The sequence below is a fragment of the Ochotona princeps genome, chromosome 6 (assembly GCF_030435755.1).
Source record: "Ochotona princeps isolate mOchPri1 chromosome 6, mOchPri1.hap1, whole genome shotgun sequence".
Classification (NCBI taxonomy): Eukaryota; Metazoa; Chordata; class Mammalia; order Lagomorpha; family Ochotonidae; genus Ochotona; species Ochotona princeps.
In genome coordinates, this window is record NC_080837.1 from 19416883 (window position 1) to 19439264 (window position 22382).

The 22382-nt window shown below is 37.6% G+C and overlaps 1 protein-coding gene across 2 annotated transcripts in view; it reads left to right on the top strand.

The window, feature by feature from the left end:
- VPS13C (vacuolar protein sorting 13 homolog C) overlaps positions 1-22382 on the top strand; it is a 170469-nt gene that overhangs the window by 10983 nt on the left and 137104 nt on the right. For both annotated transcript variants that reach the window (XM_058665749.1, XM_058665750.1), the window contains exons 2-6: positions 3231-3274; positions 5262-5304; positions 10302-10397; positions 12272-12373; positions 21396-21505. In XM_058665749.1, coding sequence (XP_058521732.1) covers positions 3231-3274; positions 5262-5304; positions 10302-10397; positions 12272-12373; positions 21396-21505 — 395 coding nt within the window. The remainder of the gene's footprint in view (positions 1-3230; positions 3275-5261; positions 5305-10301; positions 10398-12271; positions 12374-21395; positions 21506-22382) is intronic.

The following is a 22382-nucleotide window of genomic DNA, read 5'->3' on the forward strand; positions in this document are numbered from 1 at the left end:
GTTTGTTAAACTCTGGATAGCAGGCGTAGATTTTTTTGTTTGTTTTATGGGTCTGTAGGTAAAGTAGATATTAGGGGAAGAAGATATCACATTGATGTTAGAATTTGTTTTTGTTTTATTTCTTCATTTTTATTGTAATTTGTATAATAATTTCACATAAAAGCTGTGTCTGATTATTATGGAATATAGAAACTACTAAACACATTAATGAAAAAGCCGGCCTTAATCTCACCACCCAGTACAAATTCCTATAATGTCTGCTGGCCTTTCTGAATATACTTTTTAAAAGTGTTTTCAGTATTTCATCTTTTTAAAAAAAGATTTATTTTTTTAATTGGAAAGTCAGATGTGCAGAGAGAAGAAAGAAGAGAGAGAGAGGTGAGGGGGGAGAGGCAGAGAGCAGTGGGGAAGAGATCTTGAATCCGCTGGCTCACTCCCCAAGTGGCTGCATCAGCCAGCACTGAGTGGATCTGAAGCCAGGAGCCAGGAGCTTCTTTTGATCTCCCACATGGGTGCAGGATCCCAAGGCTTTGGGCCATCCTCTACTGCTTTCCCAGGCTACAAGCATGGAGCTAGAAGGGCCACAAGCAGGGAGCTAGAAGGGAAGTAGAGCAGCCAGGTCTCAAACTGGCACCCAAATGGGATCCTGGTGGATGCAAGGTGAGGTCTTTAGCCACTAGGCTATGGTACTAGGCCCACTATTTCATGTCTTAAATGTCGCCTATTCATCGAAGAACCACAGTTGTACTGCAGTAGAATCAGTCCTTTTTAAAATAATAAAGTTTTTAATTTTACACAGATTATTTTAGTACTTTAGCAGAAGTCACAAAAACTTAATCTCTAATGCAAGCAGCTTGATCTGTCAGTAACACTTGACCTGTGTATGGAGTCCCTGAGTAGGACCATCAAGCAGGTTTTGAGGGTCTCCGGTGGAGCTAGGAGCTTGTTTAACTCATTTGTATGGCTTCAGATTTACATTGGGACTTGTAACCATCATTCCTTATGTGACAAAATGAAATCCAGGAATGTTTCTCTGCTTGGGCTTAAGGTTCCCAACCCTCCACCCCCCAGTTTGCCAGACTATCCTATTATACCTACGTTTGGGCAGTGCTGGCATCTTGTTGCTTCTGATTCCAAGTTAACTTTCTCTGTAATTCCCACCTCTTTCACTCTCAAGTTACAGCCTCATTTTAGGTTTCATGTTTTCTTCAGGAAGCTATAGAAGCTGCCTGGTTACCTTTGTTCTTTCAGTTTCTTTCCATTGTAGTTTTGCAGTGTTTTCTTCCCATCTGTGAGGTTGCTTCGCTTCTCCTTCTGTTTATTGTAGTTTCCAAAATTTGAAAACTACTTATTCAAGAAAAATTAACTTTTTGATCTATAAATGAGCATTGTGATGTCCTGTCATAGTTTTCTATGTTTATGTATGTATATATGTGCATTTTTTATATTATCTCAGTCTGGGCATTCTTTTACCTTTTAAGATGACTTAACATCCTGTAGACAATTTCCCACGCCTTTGTGCAATTTCTTTTGGGCCACAGTTTGCATAGGTTATGACTTAGGCCTTCTCAGTGGACATTTCTATCTTCAGGTCTCTACTTCCTTCTCCTTCCCTTTCATTCTTCCTTAAAGTCTGCGTTGCAGTATCCAGGTAGCTGAATGCCTGCTGCATAGGATAGTGATGGTTCCAGAATGTTGTCATCTCTTTTGTGTTTCCTGTTTCTGTTGTGTCCAGTTTGAACTTTATCTGGCTCTGCCTGCCTTCTGACTTTATCTCCTGTCCTGTGCTCACACCCTCCAAGTACACCAACCCTCCTGTGTTTTCTTAAATGTGGCTTACTCATGTGTTTGCCCTTGTTTCCCACCCATCCAACAAATATGTGTTCAGCTTTCCAGTCTAGACCTGTGTGTGGTCTCAATTTCCTTGCAAGAATTAGGCCGGTCCTCCCTGCATTTTGTGCACTCTTCAGATAGAATACCAATAGAAAGTGTAAAATTCTCTGAGTTCTGTCTCTGTGGGTAGGCCTTGAGCACTTTGCTAAAGGGATATTGTTCTAGTAATAATTTTCCTTATAGCACGCCATACTTAGTAGGCATTTTTTGGGGGCCTACCTTTTACAAATCTTTGAATACTTTAATTTTTTGTGTTAATGTGATATTACTGCAAAGGAAATCATTATATCATTATAGTTCATGATACTATTCTAAGAATATGATATACCCCTCTACCTTTCCTCTCTCTTCTCTCATCTCTCCCTCTCTCACTGTCTTTCATTTTTAGTTTTTGAGATAACCTTTTAAATTTACATTACAACCAAATACTTAATGCTCCACAAGGTAGAGCACAAGACCCTAGTTTAGAGGGAATATAGACAAGGTGTGCTGATTACCAAAAACAGTAATCAGGGGGAGGGTAGGAAGTTTAGAACCATAACAGATTAACACTGTATTCATTAGAAGAAATGGTTATTGATGCCATAATTCGGGAAAGATTTCAAAGTTATTGTCCTCATGTTTGTCTCTCTGTGTGCTTCTGAGATTTTGCCTCGATTGTCAAATAGTGTTAAAAGTAACAGTCCAGAGGGCTCCTATTTCTTCATTGTTCGATCCCTAAATATTAGCTTGTTTGAATATTTTCAAGTTTCTTTCTTTCTTTTTATTTCTTTTCTTCTTTTGTAAGATTTACTTTGAAAGGCACAGTTACAGAGAGAGTGAAGGAGAGGCAGCGGGAGAGATCTTCCATTCACTGGTTCACTGCCCTCATGGCCACAACAGCCAAGAGCTGGGCAGGCGAACGGCAGGAGTCAGGAGCTTCTTCCAGGTTTCTAAGTGGGTGCAGGAGCTCAAGCATTTGGATCATCCTCTGCTGCTTTCCCAGCACATTAACAGGGAACCGAATTGGAAGTGGAGCAGGCAGGACTCGAACAGCGGGCCATATGGAATGCCAACACACCAGAGCACTGGTCCCTGGAAATCTCTTTTACATTGGGCTAACCCAAGTATACTGTAGCTTTTCAAATAAAAATAAAATCTTGAAAAAAAATAATTCTTGCTCATGTGTATCAGCTGTCTTGTGCCGGTACCCTCTACAAGTCCTTCAGTGTGCTTTGTCCCCCATTCTGTTCTTAATTGGTTACATGATATCTTTGTGAGTGGTTTCTGCATTATGACAGATGAAATTCATATTTGGTGTATTAATGTTATATTTCCCCTCTTTTTCTTTTGTAAAGGAAATGTGGCTTTAGACAATCTACAGATAAAAGAAAATGCTCTGGTAAGTCAACTCTGTAATAACCCAGTTAATTTGAGCTCCTAGAAACACTTGGTTACTCAGCATTTGGTACCAGGTACCAGATAAACTGAGTCATTCCCAAAAGGATTGCTTTTGTAATCAAAATTTTTAAATTTCCTTCCCATTTGTATAGGATATTCCAACTTTAAAAAATTTATCCACATATTTGATTATTTATTTAATTTCTTTAATAAAAAAATTGAAATACAGAGTTAGAGAAAGGCAGAAACAGAATGTAGTCTTCTGTTGGCTCATTCCCCAACTGTCAAATGTCTGCGGTGGCTGGGGCTGGCCCAGGAGGACGGCAAGTGCCTGGGACTCTCTCCAGGTCTCCCGTGTTCTGTTTTCCTCTGTGCTTAGCAGGGAGCTGGATCAGAGGCAGAGCATCTTGGCTGGAAATGGCACTCACCTGAGGCTTACTCATTATACCTCCGGCCCCATCCACTTAGAAATTGTGATTGTGCCAATGGAGATTGAACTTAAGTTTATTTTTCACTATTTATGAAAGTGTTTTATAAGAAAACAAGTGTCAGAATTGCAGTGAAAGGATATATAGCAACATACTTAGAAGACAAATTGGACTTGTGTTAGTCATATGAATTTTGATATAACTAAATACTAGAACATATTTCATTGTTTGTATTTTTCATTAATTCATGCTAGTCTTCTTCCCCCTTAAAGATTGGTGAGATTTTACTTTGAAACAGGTTCTTTACACTTACTTGGTATGAAAATCATTTTTAAAGGATCCAAATGAGTATATAAGAATTGTTCATTTTCCAGTTTTTATCCTATATAATGTGAATTTGTTTGGTTTTTCTTTTCTGACCTCCAGCAGGTCAGAGCTACTTTCTTAGTACCAGTGTAGATTTTTCTTTTTTGGTCTAAAATGGCTTTTCACATGTATTGGAAGAGATATTCCACCTGCTGCTGGTTTACTTCCTAAATTCCCAAAGCAGTTGGTACTGAGACAGGCTGATGCCTGAAATTCAATCCAGGTCTCCCACATAGGTGACAGGGACCAGACATTGGGGCTGGCACCCCCTGCACCCCAGTGTGCCCCTTAGCAGGAAGCTGGTTTCAAATACAGAGCTGCACTTCTACCCAGGCTGCCTTATATTGGATACAGGTATCCTAGGCGTGGCTTTAACTATTATGGCAGTCACCTGTGCCTAAGACGACTTTTTTTGTATATCGAAAGTGGTTAGTATTTTGCTCATTTTGATTCAACAGGAATGTCCAAATAGTCAGATGATCTGAGAAGTTGATTGCTAAAATTTTTATCTGCAATGCTATATTTTAGTAGCCACGCTTCCTTGGAGTTCGTATACGTTCAGATATACCCAACAGAAAGTGTGTACTTTCTGGCTTAATTTTTAATCATTGTGGAGATTTATGTGATCATTATGAATTTCAGTTGTTTGGTACTCTATGAATAAATACTTATCTGAACTTTCTGATGCTTTGGGGATCTGGAAAAGTGAACATTTATTATTAATACTTACCTGTAAGTTACTTAAAGGAAGTGCTAATTTAGTGAATAGTATATTGGGAATATGTTCTCTTATAAAATTTATTTATTCATTTAGTAAATATTTGAGAGGAAGTTATCAGTTGCTGTTTTCAACTAATTTTTGAGAAAAAATTTCTTTTCCTATTTCGGTATTTCAGTTAGCGTGCATCTGTTTAACTTCACTGAATTTTCATTTTATTTGATTCACTAAAATAGTTTGTCCACACTTTTTCTTTTTCCTTTTTATAATTTTGCTTCTGTTATGATTTCTGTTAACATTTGTTAATCAAGGCTCTTTTATTTAAGTCTATAAAACATCATTTATGAGTTAACCCAATATAGAAAATTTAGTTTTTGATTTTCCTTGGAGATGAGTATATTTTAATGATGAAATAAAAGTGATCTTTTGGGGTTTTTAATAATATTTTCTTTTAAATTGTTTTCTTCCTTCTTAAGAGTGAATTGGATGTTCCTTTTAAAGTCAAGGCTGGCCAAATTGGTGAGTATTTTGGTTGTTCTTAATCCTCTTAGTTTTTTTATTTTTCTGGGTCGTTTTAGAATAAGAAAAGCTGCTATAGGCTGGCTTAAAGTATGAAATATTTTTGACTCTTACATTAGTTAGCTCTCGTGGAGTTGTGAGCCTAATGTGTGTTATGTACGATATATGCGTACTTCAGGTTTTTGTTTGACAAAAAAGTAGAAAGTCTCTCTAAAACTGAATGGTAATGAACTGCAGTTATGCCCTTCAGGCTTTGATTCTACAGCATAAAATATATCTTCAGTTTAAAAACAGATAGGCAATTTTGTATGACTTTTCTTTACGTGTGAAAGCAGTAGAATTTGCAAACTCTAGTATATAAAATTTAAAATGTAGCTTATTTCCCTCATGTTTTGTTCAACCATTTTTACTTGCCAAACTATGCAGCAGTGTGGTGTGGACGATATGTTTCGGTAAGTACAAAGTCTCTCTTTTTTGCAGCTAAATTAACTCTTGTACTAAGACTGTCCATACCAAGCATCTATCTTCGTTGAAGAAGTTGTGAAATGGGAAATTTAATCCACAGGGTCCTTATGACTGACTAGCTAGTCCATGCTGTATGATTCTTACTTTCTTTTGTTGTTGTTGGTTAAGTTGTGACTCTACATGGCTTGCACTTCTGTGAGGAGTTTTCACGTGTGCAGCATGCTTCCTGTCACTCGCTGACAGCTACTGCACCATTCACTTGTCCTCGTCTGCTGTTTTGTGTTCCAGCTGGGCTCTGGTTTCATCACGATTACATGCCTGATCTGCTGCACTGCATTTAACATCACATGTTCATCTGTGTGTTCATATTTTTGTCCTTTGAAACAGGAGACATTTCCTCAGATTGAAATTAGCTTTAGGGTGTGATCTGTCTTTTTTGTTTGTGGAGTAGTTCTAAATGTGTTGGTTAGGGTTAACGGTGCTGTGGAAGTACTGTTTTGGTTTTCTTTTACTTGATTAGTTGAAATCCTAGCGTGTAGGAATTGCTCATTCTTTTACTTTTGAAGTATTTATGTACACAGGTATGTGCAAGACTATGTAAGTTGCTGTGGGAATGGTGGGAATGATATGGTATTCTTGTCTATAGAGATCTAAAATTAGGATGTAAATTGACATTGTATTTCCAGGATATTGGATGAATTACATTGATTAAAAGAAATTTTCATCATTCATTATATTTTTGCAGCTTGGTTTTTATTTGGGAGGAAGTTTTCCAATGGTTTAGAATTTTTTTTCACTTTTAAAATATCATAACCTTCTAGGGTTATTAGACTGATCATTTGGATGCAAGGCATTTTAAAAAATGTTTATTCATTTTTGGTTTATGGAGGATTTATATTGGTATTGAATTTCTACCTCATTTGAAATGAAGTCTGCATAAGTGCAAGGATGATTTGAGTTTTTAAGAGCCAGACACTTTCTTTTTTTTAATTTTAATTTTTATTATATTTTTGACAATCTTTACATAGTTAATTAGTGTAAAAAGGTTCAAGGGCTATAGGAAAGTGGGTAAGACAATTATTTCCATATTGTTTCATTTATATTTAAAGGGGGATATTTAGGGAGAAGGCCCACCCAATTTCCCACCCACCCCAGGTCCCAGATGTAGGGCATGCTCCGAGGTTCTTGCTCAAGTGGTTTTGATAGTTCACCAATTATGAATTGCTGCCAATCTTGCCACTCCAAGCACTATGAGGTCTTTGAAGAATCCACTGGTTGACGTAGTCCATCATAGAGTCTCCGTTTGCCCCATATTTCACTGCCAACATATAGCTGAGATGGTTGATTGACCTCTTCTGTCTTCTGCCTTCTGCCTTTTCTTGGCTAGGGTTCTGAGTCTGGCATTTTGATTGGGGAGATCTCCAAAGAAACTTTGTTTGAGGTGTTCTCCGACTAGATTCTTGTATGTACTAGCAAGCACGGGGCCCAGCACAGTCCATTGCCCCAATCAGCTGGTGGTTGCAATCTCTGGGTTGGTTCTGTTTTCAGCCCCGACTTCCACTGGAACCAATGGATGTTGCAGTCCAGCCTGGTTCTGCCCAGCACATACTCGGCCCTTGCATAAACCAGTAAGAGCTGCAGCCTACAATAACCCACAATAACCCCCACCAGGCCCGCCCCCTACCCTGGTTTGCCAGAATGTGTAGCAGTAGTCCAGTCTGTCCCACACCCCATTCAGCTCTCGTACATGTCAATGGGTGTTAAAGCTTTGTTCCATCTAACCAGCTCCACTATGCAGCCCACACAGATGCTGTTCGGTATCTGTTTAGCCACCCCAGGTCCTAGTTTTCGTGCTCTCCCGCGGGAGTAGTAACCCAAGAGGGAGGAGCCCACTATTTCCCTCCCAGGCCTCTCCCGCTCCCGGATTGTGCACTCTCCAGGTAGTTCTGTGGTTTGACTTGACAGAATTAGACCCCAGTGCCAGCTTCTGCCAGCTGATGCTGTGGCTAAGCCCAAACAACCCTCACCCACTCTAATTTTGTTTGCACCAGTAGGAATAATCAACCCAGCCTGGCTTTTCCCTGCTCTGGTCTGCATGAGGCGTACAGGTGTTGTAGCCCTGCCCAGCCAGTCTGGACTGCCCCCCATCCCAGCTCACGCTCTCCAGTGTGAGTAGCTGTCTGGCGAGGGGACCACCCCCTTAATCCCGCTGCCGGCTCAGCCCCCTCCCTTTCTGGTTCTCACGTGTGCTAGTTGGGTGCTGTGGTCACATCTGGTACAGGCAACCTCGCCTTGGCATTTCGTATTGTGCACTAGTTTTTGTTGCGACCAAACCCGGCTCAACCCACACTGTTCTGGTGCTTGGATTTGCCAGTGGGTGACGAGAACTGATTCAGCCTGATCTTGCCCCAACCCATGCCAAATGTATGCCAGTGAAGAGCCAGACACTTTCATGGATGCATATGGTTTTCCTTTACTTAAAATTTTAAACAGTTTTTAATCAGTAAAAGGAGATAATAATATTGCTGACTAAACTCTAATACCTATTGGTGATTGGGTGGGTGGTTGGTTGCAGCAATTAGCGAATTAGGATAAATGGAGGGAGGAAGAAAAGGTTTAGACAACAGAGAATATTTTTTGTGTGTGTCCCTCAGAGGCATTCCACCCCCCCCCCGCCTTTTTTTTTCTGTATTAGGCCCATCAAGAAAGCTGTGAATGAGGTTGTATCATCTGATAATGTGAAAGTTATGAATAGTATTCATTATAAATATAGATGATACTCACAATAAAATTTTTAGACATGTAAGTGGTCCAGAAGTATAGTGATTTTATCTCTATGCCCTTTATCTGGGAGTCATTTAAGAAATTCAGGTTGTTTACGTGCCAGTGAGCAGTGAGATTTTGAATAGAGAAGTCGCCTGGGGAGTAATAAAGACTCCCTGGTAAAACATGCTTCCATTGCCATCCAGGTGGTCGGAGTTATTCTTCCTTATATAACTTTGTCCTGTTTCTGCTTCAGCTTTTATATGTTCAGCAGTTCTTCGAACTTTGGGTCTTTTAAAATTCCATTGTTTCTGGGAGATATCAGACACTCATATACTAGCATGACTTAGTTGAATCATATTCTTTCTCAATAGTTTTGATCAGCAATACTGAGCGAATTGAGGTTTTTGTAGAGTTGCTGTTTTTAAATGATGGTGAAGGAAGGAATTTTATTTTTAAACAGGAAAACTCTAGGGGTAGGGAAGTTTGAATAGAATTATAAAACTGTTGAGGTAAGCTGGGGGCATTAGCTCCTTGGTAATTTAGAACTAGGAAATACCAGAGGCAAGGAAAAGGGTAAGGAAAAAATATGAGAAAACATTAAGGATGATCTTGTCAACTTCAAAATTTCGCTGTGTTCTTTCTTTGATTTAACAATCTTTCCTTTTAAAACCCTAAACTTAGCTTAGTAATATTAGTGCTGTAGTTCATCTGATTTATGAAAAGTTTTTGTGTTTTCATTTCTGAATGACCTAACATTAATGCCATTGTTTCTAGGAGAGAAAATGTTTTCTGATTTCCAGGTGGCATATAAGAAGATATTTGGGCTGTAACTGATCTCAGTTGCTAGTAACTTGTCATACTATTTACACAACAGTATGCATTGCCTTGGAACAGTCTTAATCCAGCTGTGGCACTTTGGCATTTTGTGGAAGTTAATCCTGTGGGACTGTTTTCTGTGTTGCTGCTCCAGTTCCTGGAACGTGCGCAGATGTTTTACAATTCATTGCTGGAGATTTAGTTGTTGATGTAAAAAGAAGAGCATGTGCAATGCTCAGATGTCAGGTTCTGAGTTCTGAATCCAGCAATCTCCCTGATCACCAGGTAGAGTTAAGCAGCTAGTTAATCCCTGTGGGACTGAGTTTCCATTGATTTAGTTCTAGTAGAAAGATAGAGTTACAAAGAGAAAAAGAGATAAATAGAGATCAAGAGAGATCTTTCATCTTCTGGTTCACTCCCCAAATGGCTGCAGTGGCCAGAACTGAACTGATTCAAAGCCAGGAGCCAGGAACTTTGTCTTGATCTTCCATGTGGGTACAGGGACATAAGAACTTGGAGCCATCCTCCATTAATTTCACAAGCTGTACATCCTGCAGGGAGCAGGATTGGAAGTGTAGCAGTAAGTTCTTGAACTAGTACCCATGTGGGATGCTGGTGCCACAGGCAGAGGCTTAGCCTGGTACACCAAGGTGCTGGCTCCTGAGTTGCATTTTCATCAGTATTGAAATAATAACTGGTTCATTCATCAGTTTTGAAATAGAAAATGAGATTATAATTATCAAAGAGTTTGAAAACTATAAAGCACAATGTAAATAGTAACAGTAATATTACATAGAAAACATTTTTATGAACTCTAGGGATTTTTAGAAATTTTATGTGTGTAATATATGTGTTGTATCCTGAAAGAGTTTTGTTACACATTTTATCTTAATAGGGAACAAAAAATTTATATCTCTTGAGAAACCAAATATGAAATTATGTTTCCTTAGATAAATTAACTTTGAAGATTCCCTGGAAAAACCTTTATGGAGAAGCAGTTGTTGCAACCCTAGAAGGACTCTACCTGCTTGTTGTCCCTGGAGCAAGTATGTTTATGTGGTACCTGTTCAGTGACATCATGGTGAAATTAAATTGTTACCTGGTTAAGTATTTTAGTATATTTCATAATATAGAAAGTACTTAAGTAAACTAAATTATAACATACACATACATACATATGTATGTTTGCAGAAATATGCACGTATGTATTACTACATTTGTATATGAAATATTTTTACCTTATTGTTGGAACAAATAAATTCAATCTATTAACATGTATTCTGTTCTCTGTTAGTAATTATTTTACATCTAAGGCTCAAGTTTAATTGAAAGGCAGATTTACTGTTGGGAGAATTTTTAGAAAATTTAAAAAGGATCTTGGGCTTTTAACATTAAGATCTGCTAATGTGTTAATTTGTAGATTTTGAGATTGGATTGCTTGCTCTCGCACTCTCTCTCTCTCTCTCTCTCTCTCTATCTATCTCTATCTGAAAGTCACAGTGATACAAGATTAGGGGTCTGCAGACTCCAGATGGCCCTGAACAAGCAACCTTGTATGACAGCTTCTGTCAGAGCAAGCAGCTTCGATGATCCAAACCATCACTCTGCCGATCCCACATTTCCACGGGCCCCTTTACCCAAAGATGCCCAGTTTCAGCAGATAGTAGCTAGAAAGTGTCTTTGCCCTTTATCCCTACAGAAGTAGGATGTGGGATTCCAAAAGGGGAATCTGAGACTGGCTAAGCCTGCTGAAATCTTGGCCACACTTACAAGCGGGTGACATAAGAATTGCCCAGCCATTTCCTAACTGGTAAAGAGACCACCAATGGGGAATGTCTTACCTATAGGTTCCTGCCCAACAAGGAGGGGGTCAGGGAATGCTTAAAACCCCAAGACCCTTCTGAAAACCTTCTGTGTCTCTCCCTCTCTCCTTTCAATAGGCACCCCACCTCCCATCTCTCTCTTAAGAGGTGCTTTCCCCTTCCCTCTTCTTTCCCTGTTCACCTGGTCACTTTGCAATAAACTTCTCTGGGAAAAACAAAACAAAACAAAAACTCACAGGGATAGGAAGAGACAGATCTTCCATCTGCTGATTTACTCCCCAAATGCCCACGATAGCCAGGGCTGGCCAGGATGGAGGCGGGAATCTAGAATTCCGGCTGGCACTTCCACCTGGGTAGAAGGGTCTGGGCACTTGAGCCATCTCTATCAGCTGAGCAGCCAGAATTGAACCAGTGCTCCAGCATGGGATGTTATTACTCCAATATGGCATGCCTGTATTGCAAATGACAGCGTAACACTTTGTGCCCCTGTGAGGCTCCCAGTTTGGATTTTATGGCTTCTTATTTTGAGCAGTCTCCTAAAAAATGTAAAATAGTTAATTATTAACTTAGAAATTTTAGTGTTTTTGAATTTGAATATCTTAAGCTAATGAACCTTAGTAGTTCTATTTTTCAGTTATAATGTTAAGAAAAGTATGGATGTTTAAGGGAAAGATTACTTATGATTTTTCAACCATAATACGAATGCAACTTTTATTTGATTTTTGCCTACTAGCAAGTCTTTGTATGTATGTACTTGGTTTTAAATATCAGGTATCACGTTGGAGTCACAATGTTGAGTTTGTTTATTCATTTAATACATGAATTTTTATTTGTTTCAACAGCTTTTATAGTGATGGTGATAATTTAAAAAGCTATATGATAGTTCATTATGGCCCGCCTACTGTGTTTTACTGTTATAGTGAAACCCTGCATTCCACCCTGATACAGATTGTTTTAGTCTTTTGCATTGTTTCACTGGGATACATGATCAGAAATGAGATTATTATGTATAAATGACCCAGTCATATTGAGACTACACTTTTCTCATTTGGCTACTTACTGATTCCATATCTTTTTTGTGGGTTAACACTGTTCAGGTATTAAATATGATGCTGAAAAAGAAGAAAAATCCTTGCAGGACATTAAGCAGAGAGAGCTTTCTCGAATTGAAGAAGCTCTTCAGAAAGCAGCAGAGAAAGGTACAGTAAGTTTGTATTTTATGACATTTAAATATATCTTTATTTCAGATATACTTAGTTCCTTTTATGTTTTTATAAGCTGTTGTAAGTTGTACTTCCAAGGAAAGAATCTTCTTTTAAAATCTTATCTCAGACTACTGTTTGTTAGTATTTTGATGGCTCAGATTTAGGAATAACTGTTTTTTTTTTTTTTCCTGATTGTCGTCATACTGCCGGTTTGTTTTTCCCACTCTTCTTAGCCAGTCATTTTTACTGTGCTGCTTAAGGAAACCATCCAGATTTTATGAGTTTCTGCAGACATGTGTGTTTTAGCCAAAATTTTAGTTTTTATTTGCATGTATCTCAGCCTGTGTTCTTTCAAGATAATGAACTTAAACATGTTGCTGTAGCAAACTGATGTCTAGAGGAAATACTGCTGTTGACTGCTCCTCTCTCTCCTATTGTATAGAATATTTAAAAAAAATTTTATTCTTCAGATTTTAGTGTTTTAGCATCTTAAGTAGCAATTTTTGTTTTTATCTGAAGATAAATATGATGCTTTAATTGGATTAAATTTTGACTTTTGGGGAAGAACCAGGACAAGGTGAAAAAGATCAGCCTGTGGAGCATAGGCTGCTGTGCCACAGTGCTGACCTCCTGACATTTTTTCTTAGCTATTAAAGTTATATTTTATAGCCTTGATTATGTATAAGCACTCCATTAATAGTCTTTGTGCATATGTGTCCTATTTTTATTCAGTATTGTTCATGTGAATGATAAAAGAACCCTGGCATTTATATGCTTTATGTTCTACCATTATTAATTATTAATTAATAATCAGATGTTATTATCAGAGTTGTTGCTTTTTACTTATGTCTTGATTTTAAAAACTTAAAATACCACTGAACACAGAAACTCTGCCTTTCAAGACTTAAAGAATGGAGTTAATTCAATTATAAGCAGTAGATATTAAAAATGAAAAAATTATTGCATAAAAGTTTAAACATTTTAAATTTTCAAATGAATTGCTTATTCTGTTATGCTTAGAATATTTTTACTTGTTTTATTTCTATTGTCATGTGGAAAAGAAAAGTGAATTATTAATTTCTAGAGAATTTGTGTATCTGTAAAGAAAAACTAAAAAAAACTCAATATTTTTCTCCTTTTATTTTGTTGAAGTAAGTTGATTCCTGGGAAGGCTATCATAAAGTAAAGGGAAAGATAGAATTTCTAGTAGGGCCATAGAATTCCCAAATGTTAGCTTTTGTGTTTAAAATATTAATTTTGTCAAAAACTTTAATAGACTTGAAAGTCCAGTAGTTTTGCCAAGAGAACTTAGCAAAGTGACAGCCCGCTTTTCCACCTTTTGCTACGTTTCTGACTCAACTCCTGTGAGGGAATCTTACCTTTAGACACATTAACATTTTATCATTATTTAGTTTTATTAATATAAGGCATGTTATGGTATTCAGTAAATGTACTTCTTTATCGCCTCTCACCCTGAGTTTGGCTTTCCTCATTTTTTTCATAATATGCATATATAATGTAGTATCATGGGTTAAATAATTGTTGTTCATCGCATTGGGCAAAGAATTTTCTAAGATTATGTTTCCGTTTTTATACAGTCTGCTTTTCTTGCATGTATAAGTGCTTCTTTATGTTTTGTCTTCTGGGTAAGCCTACATGTAGTTCTTCTTGTGAGCTGCATGAAGACTGTTATTTGAATAGGAATAAACCTGTTTATGCTCTCCGTACTCCTGTTCCCTTGGAGCTCTACCTGTGAACTGTGACACCTGCTGTACAGTTGTCGTCCTGGGACTGGTCTTCATTGTTCTCTGTGTATAATTATTTCCTCAGCTTACTCCTTTGTTTAGTTGATGCATGTTTAGCAGCTTTTTAAAAAGATTAATGTTCATTTTTAAAAAAAGATTTATTTATTTTTATTGGAAGGACAGATTTTACAGAGAGAAAGAGACAAGCAGGAAAAGATCTTCCATTTCCTGGTTCACTCCCCAAATGGCCGCAGCGGCCAGATGTGTGCTGATTTGAAACAAGAGCCAGGAGCTTCTTCCAGATCTCCCACATGGTGTAGGGGCTCCTGGGCATGAACCATCCTCCACTTTTTCCCAGGCCATAAACACAGAGCTTTTTGGGAAGTGGAACAGATGGGACATGAACTGGTGCCCATATGAGATGCTTGTGCTGCAGGCAAAGGCTTAGGCTGCTAAGCTCAACACTGGCCCCACATCTAACTTTTTAAGAAAAGGTGGAATGAATATAATTTTGAAAATCAAGACTGGATAGCTTCATGTGTGATTTCCACACTTGTTTGGGGATAGAATGCTGGATTAATAAAGTTTTGAAGGCATTATTTAACTTCCAGGTATATTTCAAAAGTTTATTGTTAGTCTGCTCTGCACATTATTGGAAATACAAAAGTCAGAAAATCTCTGAGCCCTTCTCTTGAAGATTTCATTATTTTAATGAAAAATATTTGCATATTAATAAGTGAAAAAAGTGTTGATTCCCATTGGGGAGGTATAGGTAGAATGTTCTAAAGTTTAGAAGGAATATAAGTTCAGCAAAGGGATTGGGATAGATACTGAAGGTGTGTGTTTCAGGCAGATCTTAAAGAGCTGGAGACATTTCAGGTGGAAGTTAAAATGATCATGGAAAAGTATGGAGAATCTATGGGAAAGAGCACTTTGGGAATTTGATGATAGGAAGTAGTTGGATTGAAGCTTGTAAAGCTAAGTACAGGCTCATTTTAGGAGATTTGAAATGTTTAAATGATGGTGATATGATAATGATGGTGATAGTAGCTAATATATGTTGAAGACTTACTGTTCACCAATTATTCCTCAAAGTGTTTTTTATAAATTAACTTGTGATAACTGTACTGTTAACTGTTCTCATTTCGCAATTGAGAAAACCCGAAGTTCTAGTTCACACAGCTAGAAAGTAGTTTAGCTAGAATTTGAATCCTGTCTGGTTCCATAGATCTGTATTCTGAACCCTATACCATGATGAACTTGAAAATCTCTACTTGTAGTAATAAGTAAATTTTGTTTTCCTGTCTTTGAGAATCTGGGGGTAACAGACCTAAGCTGTGATTTGGGGGAGGTAACTGATGCCTGTGCTAGGAGGGAATAGAATGTGGTACTATCTAGTGATCATTAACAAGAGTGGATATAAAAAATTCAAATACTGTATCTAAAAGGAACAGATTGCATTCAAGATGAGATCATTTTAACTGACTCTAAAATTGATGTCAAATATTACAGTCATATTTTAGTCTTAAAGTGGGCAAAATGGCAAGCAAAAAGAAAACAAAACTGGAAGGTATTTGCTGTGTTTGACAATTTGTGAAAAGTTCCATGGAGCTACAGTCCACATTTATGTGTTCCGCTTAATTTGAAGTGTTTGTTATTTTAATTATTAAAAACTTGATTTTATTATTTGAAAATATACTTATTTGATTAAAGAAGGAAAATGGAGTCACTGAGTATTTCCTTAGATATAAATGGTTTTGGTGTCGCTGAACTGCAGTTGTCCTGCTACTTGATTTCTAATTCTGTGAGTGAAATTTAGGCATATTTTATGTATGAAATTAAAGGTGTCTCTTAAATGCTCTGCATTTTGGTTATTGCTGCCATGTGGATGCAGGCGCACATTCAGGGGAGTTCATGTATGGCTTGGAAAACCTTGTTTACAAGGACATCAAGCCTGGTGGGTATGCACGCTTAATTCTGTTCACCTATACAAAATTATGGTTTTGTTCCATGCTTATGATTTTTTAGTCCAGTCTTTTTGGCAATGTACATCCTTGTAGAAAATATGGAAATGTAATTCATGTTTTCCCCCTTTGCCGTGATTTCCTTTATCCTGTCTCCACAGCCATTTGTTTATTCACAAACATTTGTATGTCTTTTTTTTCTTTTTTTTATTTGTGTGTCTTATTGTGATAAGTACTGTGCTGGATGCTGAGTGTTCATGGGATAAACAAGTATGACCACTACCTTTGTGAAACTGATCCCCAGATAATGTCCAAATTCAAGCTCGTTTTTAAATTTTAACTCCATACTACAGCAATAATTTCTCAATTAAGCAATTTCTCTCTTATACTATTGTTTTATAAAAAAATTATTTATGTGCTTATTGGGAGTGAGAGAGAAAAAAGAGGGGTGAAAGAGGTAAAGGAGAGGGAGAGAGATCTTCCGTCCTCTGATTCAGTCCCTATATGGCCGCAATGACTAAGGCAGGGTCAGGCTGAAGCCAAGAGACAGGAACATCTTCCAGGTCTCCCATGTGGGTGGCAGGGGCCCGGGCACTTGGGCTGGCCTCTGCCTCTCTTCTCAGTTCTTTAGCAGGGAGCTGGATCAGCAGTGGAGCAGCTGGGACATGAACCAGTTGGGATGGTAGCATTGCAGGTGGTGGCTTTACCCGCTGTGCCACCATGTTAATCCCCATTTTTTGTTTAAGCTCATGAAAACCAGGCATTTTCTTTGAGACTTTGCTTAGAAGTTTGTTAGGAGATGCTCCTCTGTTGCCTTTTTTGTTTCCTTGGTTGTAGCTTTGGAGGCACCCCCAGACTGCCATCCTATCCAGCATGTTGTAGTTTTCAGCTTCACAAAAGGTTAATATAAGATTTACAGTAGGATTGTTTTATGTACTAGGAAGTCTGCCAAATACATTAAAGTAACTTCAATATTTTCAACAGTAATTTGATTTATTAAATTTATGTTTTTATGTTTTGCATAACAGTTCAGGCACCTAATCACACCTAAAATTTGGAAAGAAAGGTTTGTGCCTGGAAGTTTAAACAGTAAACATCATGTTAGAATTCTCCAGTTAAGGAACTTCTTTGTTAGAAGTTCATGACTATGAATGGGATGAAGATTTGCTTGGCAGTTTCACAATATTAGGTGTAGTTACTCTGAAAGCAGTTTCTATTCTGACAAACTGCTCGTTTAATAAATGTGGCTGATTTTCTTCATTTAATATGAAATATAGCACGTGTGCACTCCTGGCTTACTGTCTGATTCTGTAAGGCTGTGATTGAGCCAGCGTTCTGTGCAACAGGAGAGGTAGTCACTAATCATTGCTTCATACCAGCTAGCAGTGCTTTTGATCCTGCTGGGAGTAACATTTCCTGAAGCTACATATGCAGTTTAGTGACCCATTGAACTATCTTAACAAAATCATTGAATGGCATTGTTAAAGCCAGTAGTCCCCAATCCCTGTTTTTTCTTTTTTTTTTTTAAGATTTATTTTTTATTGTAAAGTTAGATATACAGAGAGGAGGAGAGGCAGAGAGGAAGATCTTCCGTCCACTGATTCACTTCCCAAGCAGCCGCAACGGCCGGAGCTGCGTTAACCCGAAGCCAGGAGACTGGAGTTTCTTCCAGGTCTCCCACTCAGGAGCAGGGTCCCAAGGCTTTGGGTTGTCCTCGCCTGCTTTCCCCCAGGACACAAGCAAGTAGCTGGATTAGAACTGGCACCCATATGGGATCCTGGTGCTTGCAAGGCCAGGACTTTAGCCACTAGGCTACCGTGCCAGGCCCAATCTCTTGTGTTTTTAAGATCACTTATCCTGGGAAAAAATGAGGTCCGGAATATGAGTAATTTTGAGATGAGAATGGTTAATTTTGTTGAAGGCGTCTTCATTCCCTTTTTCTGTAGGACTTAATGTATGTTTTATGATCATTTCCTGTTTTTAGTTTGTGTGTATTGCCTAATTTGATTTTTCTTTAATATGCTGGAGTAGTGGTCCTAAATAAAAGGAAACTTACACTAATAGGTATTGTTTTCTCACTGTGTTCACATTTGTACTGCTGGTATGAAAATTGGCATGTAAAGTTGCTTGCTGTTGTAGCATGCAGCATGACCATGCCTCACTCAAGGTAGCAGGTTCTAACTGAAACAGTAGACTTTGAACTTCTGAGCAGAGATTAGGATTTCAGGAAACTGTCACTTGACAGTGTCTCAGGATTTTAAAACTTTTCTTGAGATTCATGGTAATATTAACAAATGTGGTTTTAAAATGTTAATGAAGTTCAACACATGAAAGATTTCTGTAATTCATTTACTCTTTCTCTATTACTAATGAATGACAAAAATTCTGCGTGTTTAAGAGGACATTTAGATTAGAGGGTAATTCAGGTGAAAGAGTCATTGATAGGGTATCTTATTTTATGTTGTAACTAAGAAGCTACCACCTGTTGAGATTTGTGTAGTTTCCATGATTATATGAAAAGGCCATGAAAATACTTCTCGCTGTGCTAACTACATGTGTTTAGGTTGACACAATTTCCATCAAATACTTAGAACAGTGCATGAGTATCTTCATAGACTGAAGGAAGACATGGGTATATGAATTTACCTATTCTGTGGTAAGCCAGATGTTAGAGATTTAAAAAATAATGTTTTTGCTTTTTATGGTATTAGACATTAGAGATTTCAAGCATGTAAATTTGTTGCACTTCTCTCACTACAGCTTTGTATTAAGAAAATATATTTTTGCTAACTGTATGTCATGTGATTTTTTTAATTTCTAAATGATTGAATAAGTTTTTAAAACATTTTTCACTTTTGATTTTTGAGTATGGTAACATTAATAGTTCTAAAGTGTGTAAGTAAAAAGCTCTTTAGACTCTTCAGTTTTTAAGTGCGTTAAAGGATTCTGAGGCCAGAGTGTTTGAAAACGGCTTTAGAGTGTGATTTATCAGCTTCATTGGCGGCTTTCTGAAAACCGTTGTGCAGCACTCAGGTTGATTGGGGGAAGTTTAAACTCGCACAGTACAGCTAATATGTGATGAAAGGGGGAAAGGGGTTAGAGCAAATGTGGAACCAGCAAGGCAGGATGTCTGGTGTGAAGAGGCTCTGTCCCCTGTCTCTGAAACATGCGCTTTCAGGACTAATCTGGCTTTTTTATATGTTTCTTTTCAAATGGTGTTTCTTTTAAACTGTGTTTTTCTATATGTTTTAATTTATGAATGAAGCAGAGTTGGGGACCTGTCAATGCTGCAGGAAATACTTAATGACAGTGTCATTCAGATCCTATTAGGTGTCTAGCACACATTTTGTTCTTGAAAGTTAAGATTTGATTCTTGCTATCCAAGGTTTGTTTCCCAAAATTTTTTTGAAGATTTATTCATTTTTATTGGAAAGGCAGATATACAGAGAGGAGGAGAGACAGAGAGGAAGATCTTCCATCCGATGATTCATTCCCCAAGTGACAGCAACGGTCGGTGCTGCACCAATCCAAAGCGAAGATCTGGAAACTTCCTCCAGGTCTCCCATGTGGTGCAGGGTCCCAAGGCTTTAGGCTGCCCTCAACTGCTTTCCCAGGCCACAAGCAGGGAGCTGGATGGGAAGCAGGGCTGCCGACATTAGAACCGGCATCCGTATGGGATCCTGGCACATTCAAGGTGAGGACTTCAGCTGCTGTGCCACCGCGCCAGGCCCTGTTTCTCAGTTTTTGTAGCAGGATGTTTTCTTTAAAATAGCAAGGAAAGCCAAATTAAAATGTTCAAACCAAATGTCACATATATGCTCTTAAATATACCTAATATGAATGGGTTTTATATATTTTCATGTGATGTTCATTTTGTGGACTGTTTGGTGCATTTGGAATGGGAAGTCTCTTGGGAGTTCTGGCTGATAGCGGGAGAATTTCATAGATCCAGTGTAGTCATTGTTCACTGGGATTCTGTATGTGGTACAGGCCCTATTTCTGCTTAGAGGAATTGAGGAAGACTCTGTTTCAGAAGAATCTTTGCAATTTGCCAGGTGGACAGCTTCAGGAAGGACATTCCAGATCTAGGGAATGGAATATGTAGAGAGCCATTATTAGGCAGTAGGAAAAATGGCTTGATTGGGAAAGTGCAAATGATGTTTCTCTGGTTTCTAGTGCAGGGATGATTGGTGGGAAATAGGGCAGGGAAATAGGGGTCCTGCAAAAAGACTGTGTCGTGCAAGCATGTTCTGATTTATTTTGGAAGATATCAGGTCACAGTTTAGAAAGTGGAGGTGTGGCTAGAGACTGCTTTGGAGCTTCAGACTAGATATGATGCCTGGTAGTAGTTCAGTGTAAATTTAGAAATTAGAAAGGTGTTACGCCAAAATGCAGCGGGGCAGTGAATAAAAAATGAAAAAGGATGAGATTTTATAGGGATTACTCAGCTGATTCAGAGCATTTAATGCCCTTTTTTCTGTTCTTTATGTAAGTGAGTCAAAATGTAACATTGGTTATGAGGAGAGCAATCAAGAATTCATCTGTCCACAACCTACACTTTCATTCCATTTGTGTCCCTATGTCCCTGCCTTACATTTATCAAAACTTTCCTTTGAAAGTTTGTATTCTGCCATTATTACATTTCCCATATTTTGGTTCCATATTGACATTAAAATGAAATCTTGTGTTGTAAAATGATTAGTAGTATAAATGGCATTGCAAAAATATATTTTCCCCAATTTTTATTTAATTGCAACTGCCAAGCTGTTTTCTAGATTAAGAAGGTACATCTATACTGAGGGTCATTTTAGACTAAAGCTAGCTTGTGAATTTGTGTTTGTATTGAAGTAACAGATCAGTGTGAGATTACTTAACCCAGAATCTGCTGTCAGCAAGAATTCTCTTGTTTTGTTTTCTGTCCTCTAGTCTGCTAACTTGAATTTTATCCTTTTCTCACTAAAATGCTTCCACTGAGAAGGACGTAAACGTAAAAAGCACAAAAAACATTTTAAGAAACGTTTTAAAGGTCTTGATCGCTCCAAAGGTAGGTAAAAGTAGTTTTTATGCCATGTGTTGCTTATACACATTGCCAATTGATTTCTGTCATGGAAGGTAAAAATGAATATTAAATTACATTGTAACTCAAAAATAAGTTGCAAATGGATATAAAATCTGAAATCAATCTAAAGTGACGACCTTAAAGTAGACTCACATTTCCATCAAGTGTGCCTTATCTCTTTGATCAATGGTGATGAACTATGTGAGAATTTCAACTCCTGAAGTTTTGTGTATCTTTTTTTTTTATAGATAAGCCAAAAGATGCCAAAAAGGATACATTTTTGGAAAAATTGGCAACTCAAGTAATAAAAAATGTGCAAGTAAAAATCACAGATATCCACATTAAATATGAAGATGATGTGAGTTGTGCATTTGGTTTATATTAATAATGATAAATTTGTTCTTAATTTTTTAATATAGTGTTCTAACTCAATTTTAAATCTGAGGTTGATTTTCTTGTGATTAGTATACTACTGTATCTCCTTTCTTGTATTAGCATACTTAACAAGCATTTTTATCTTTAAATATAACATGAAACCATTATGTACTGCACTATTAAATTAACATAAGCAATTTTTGGATTGTCTTGTATTTCTTTTGATTTTTGTTTGAATTTTAAGATGCATAATGTTAAACTTTAGGCCATTAATTTCTTTTCATACTGATAAAAACTTAGTTTCAAAAGGTGATAAACTAGCCAATGAAAATCATAATCAACAAAAAGGGGAACCGTGGAAGTATCCTATCCACAAATGAATGGATGCAGAAGCTGTTGTGTATCATACACAGCACAAACTACCTAACCCTAGAAAGGGTGCACTTTTGTCAGTTGCAGTAATCTGGGTGAAACTAGATGTTGCTTTACTAAGTGAAACAAACTAGGCACAGGAAGAGAAATGCTGCATGATCTTGATTAATTTGGAATTTAATGGAGTTAGACTCCTCAAAGTTGAGAGTAGATGATGGTTGCTTGAGACTGAGGTTGTAAGAGGAGATTTTGGCCAAAAAGAGTTTCAACTACAGGAATCAGTGCTGATGATCTGTTGCATGGTATGATATCTGTGGTGAATAATAACGTATCATATATTAGAAAATTTTTATGAGCTGATTTGAAGTACTCTTAGCACTAAGCTGTGGTGTGTGTGATGTGCTAGTTATGTTTAGCATCCTGATTTGATCATTCTGCATGTTACACATCTATCAGAACTTAACATTGTGTCCCATAAATATATATGT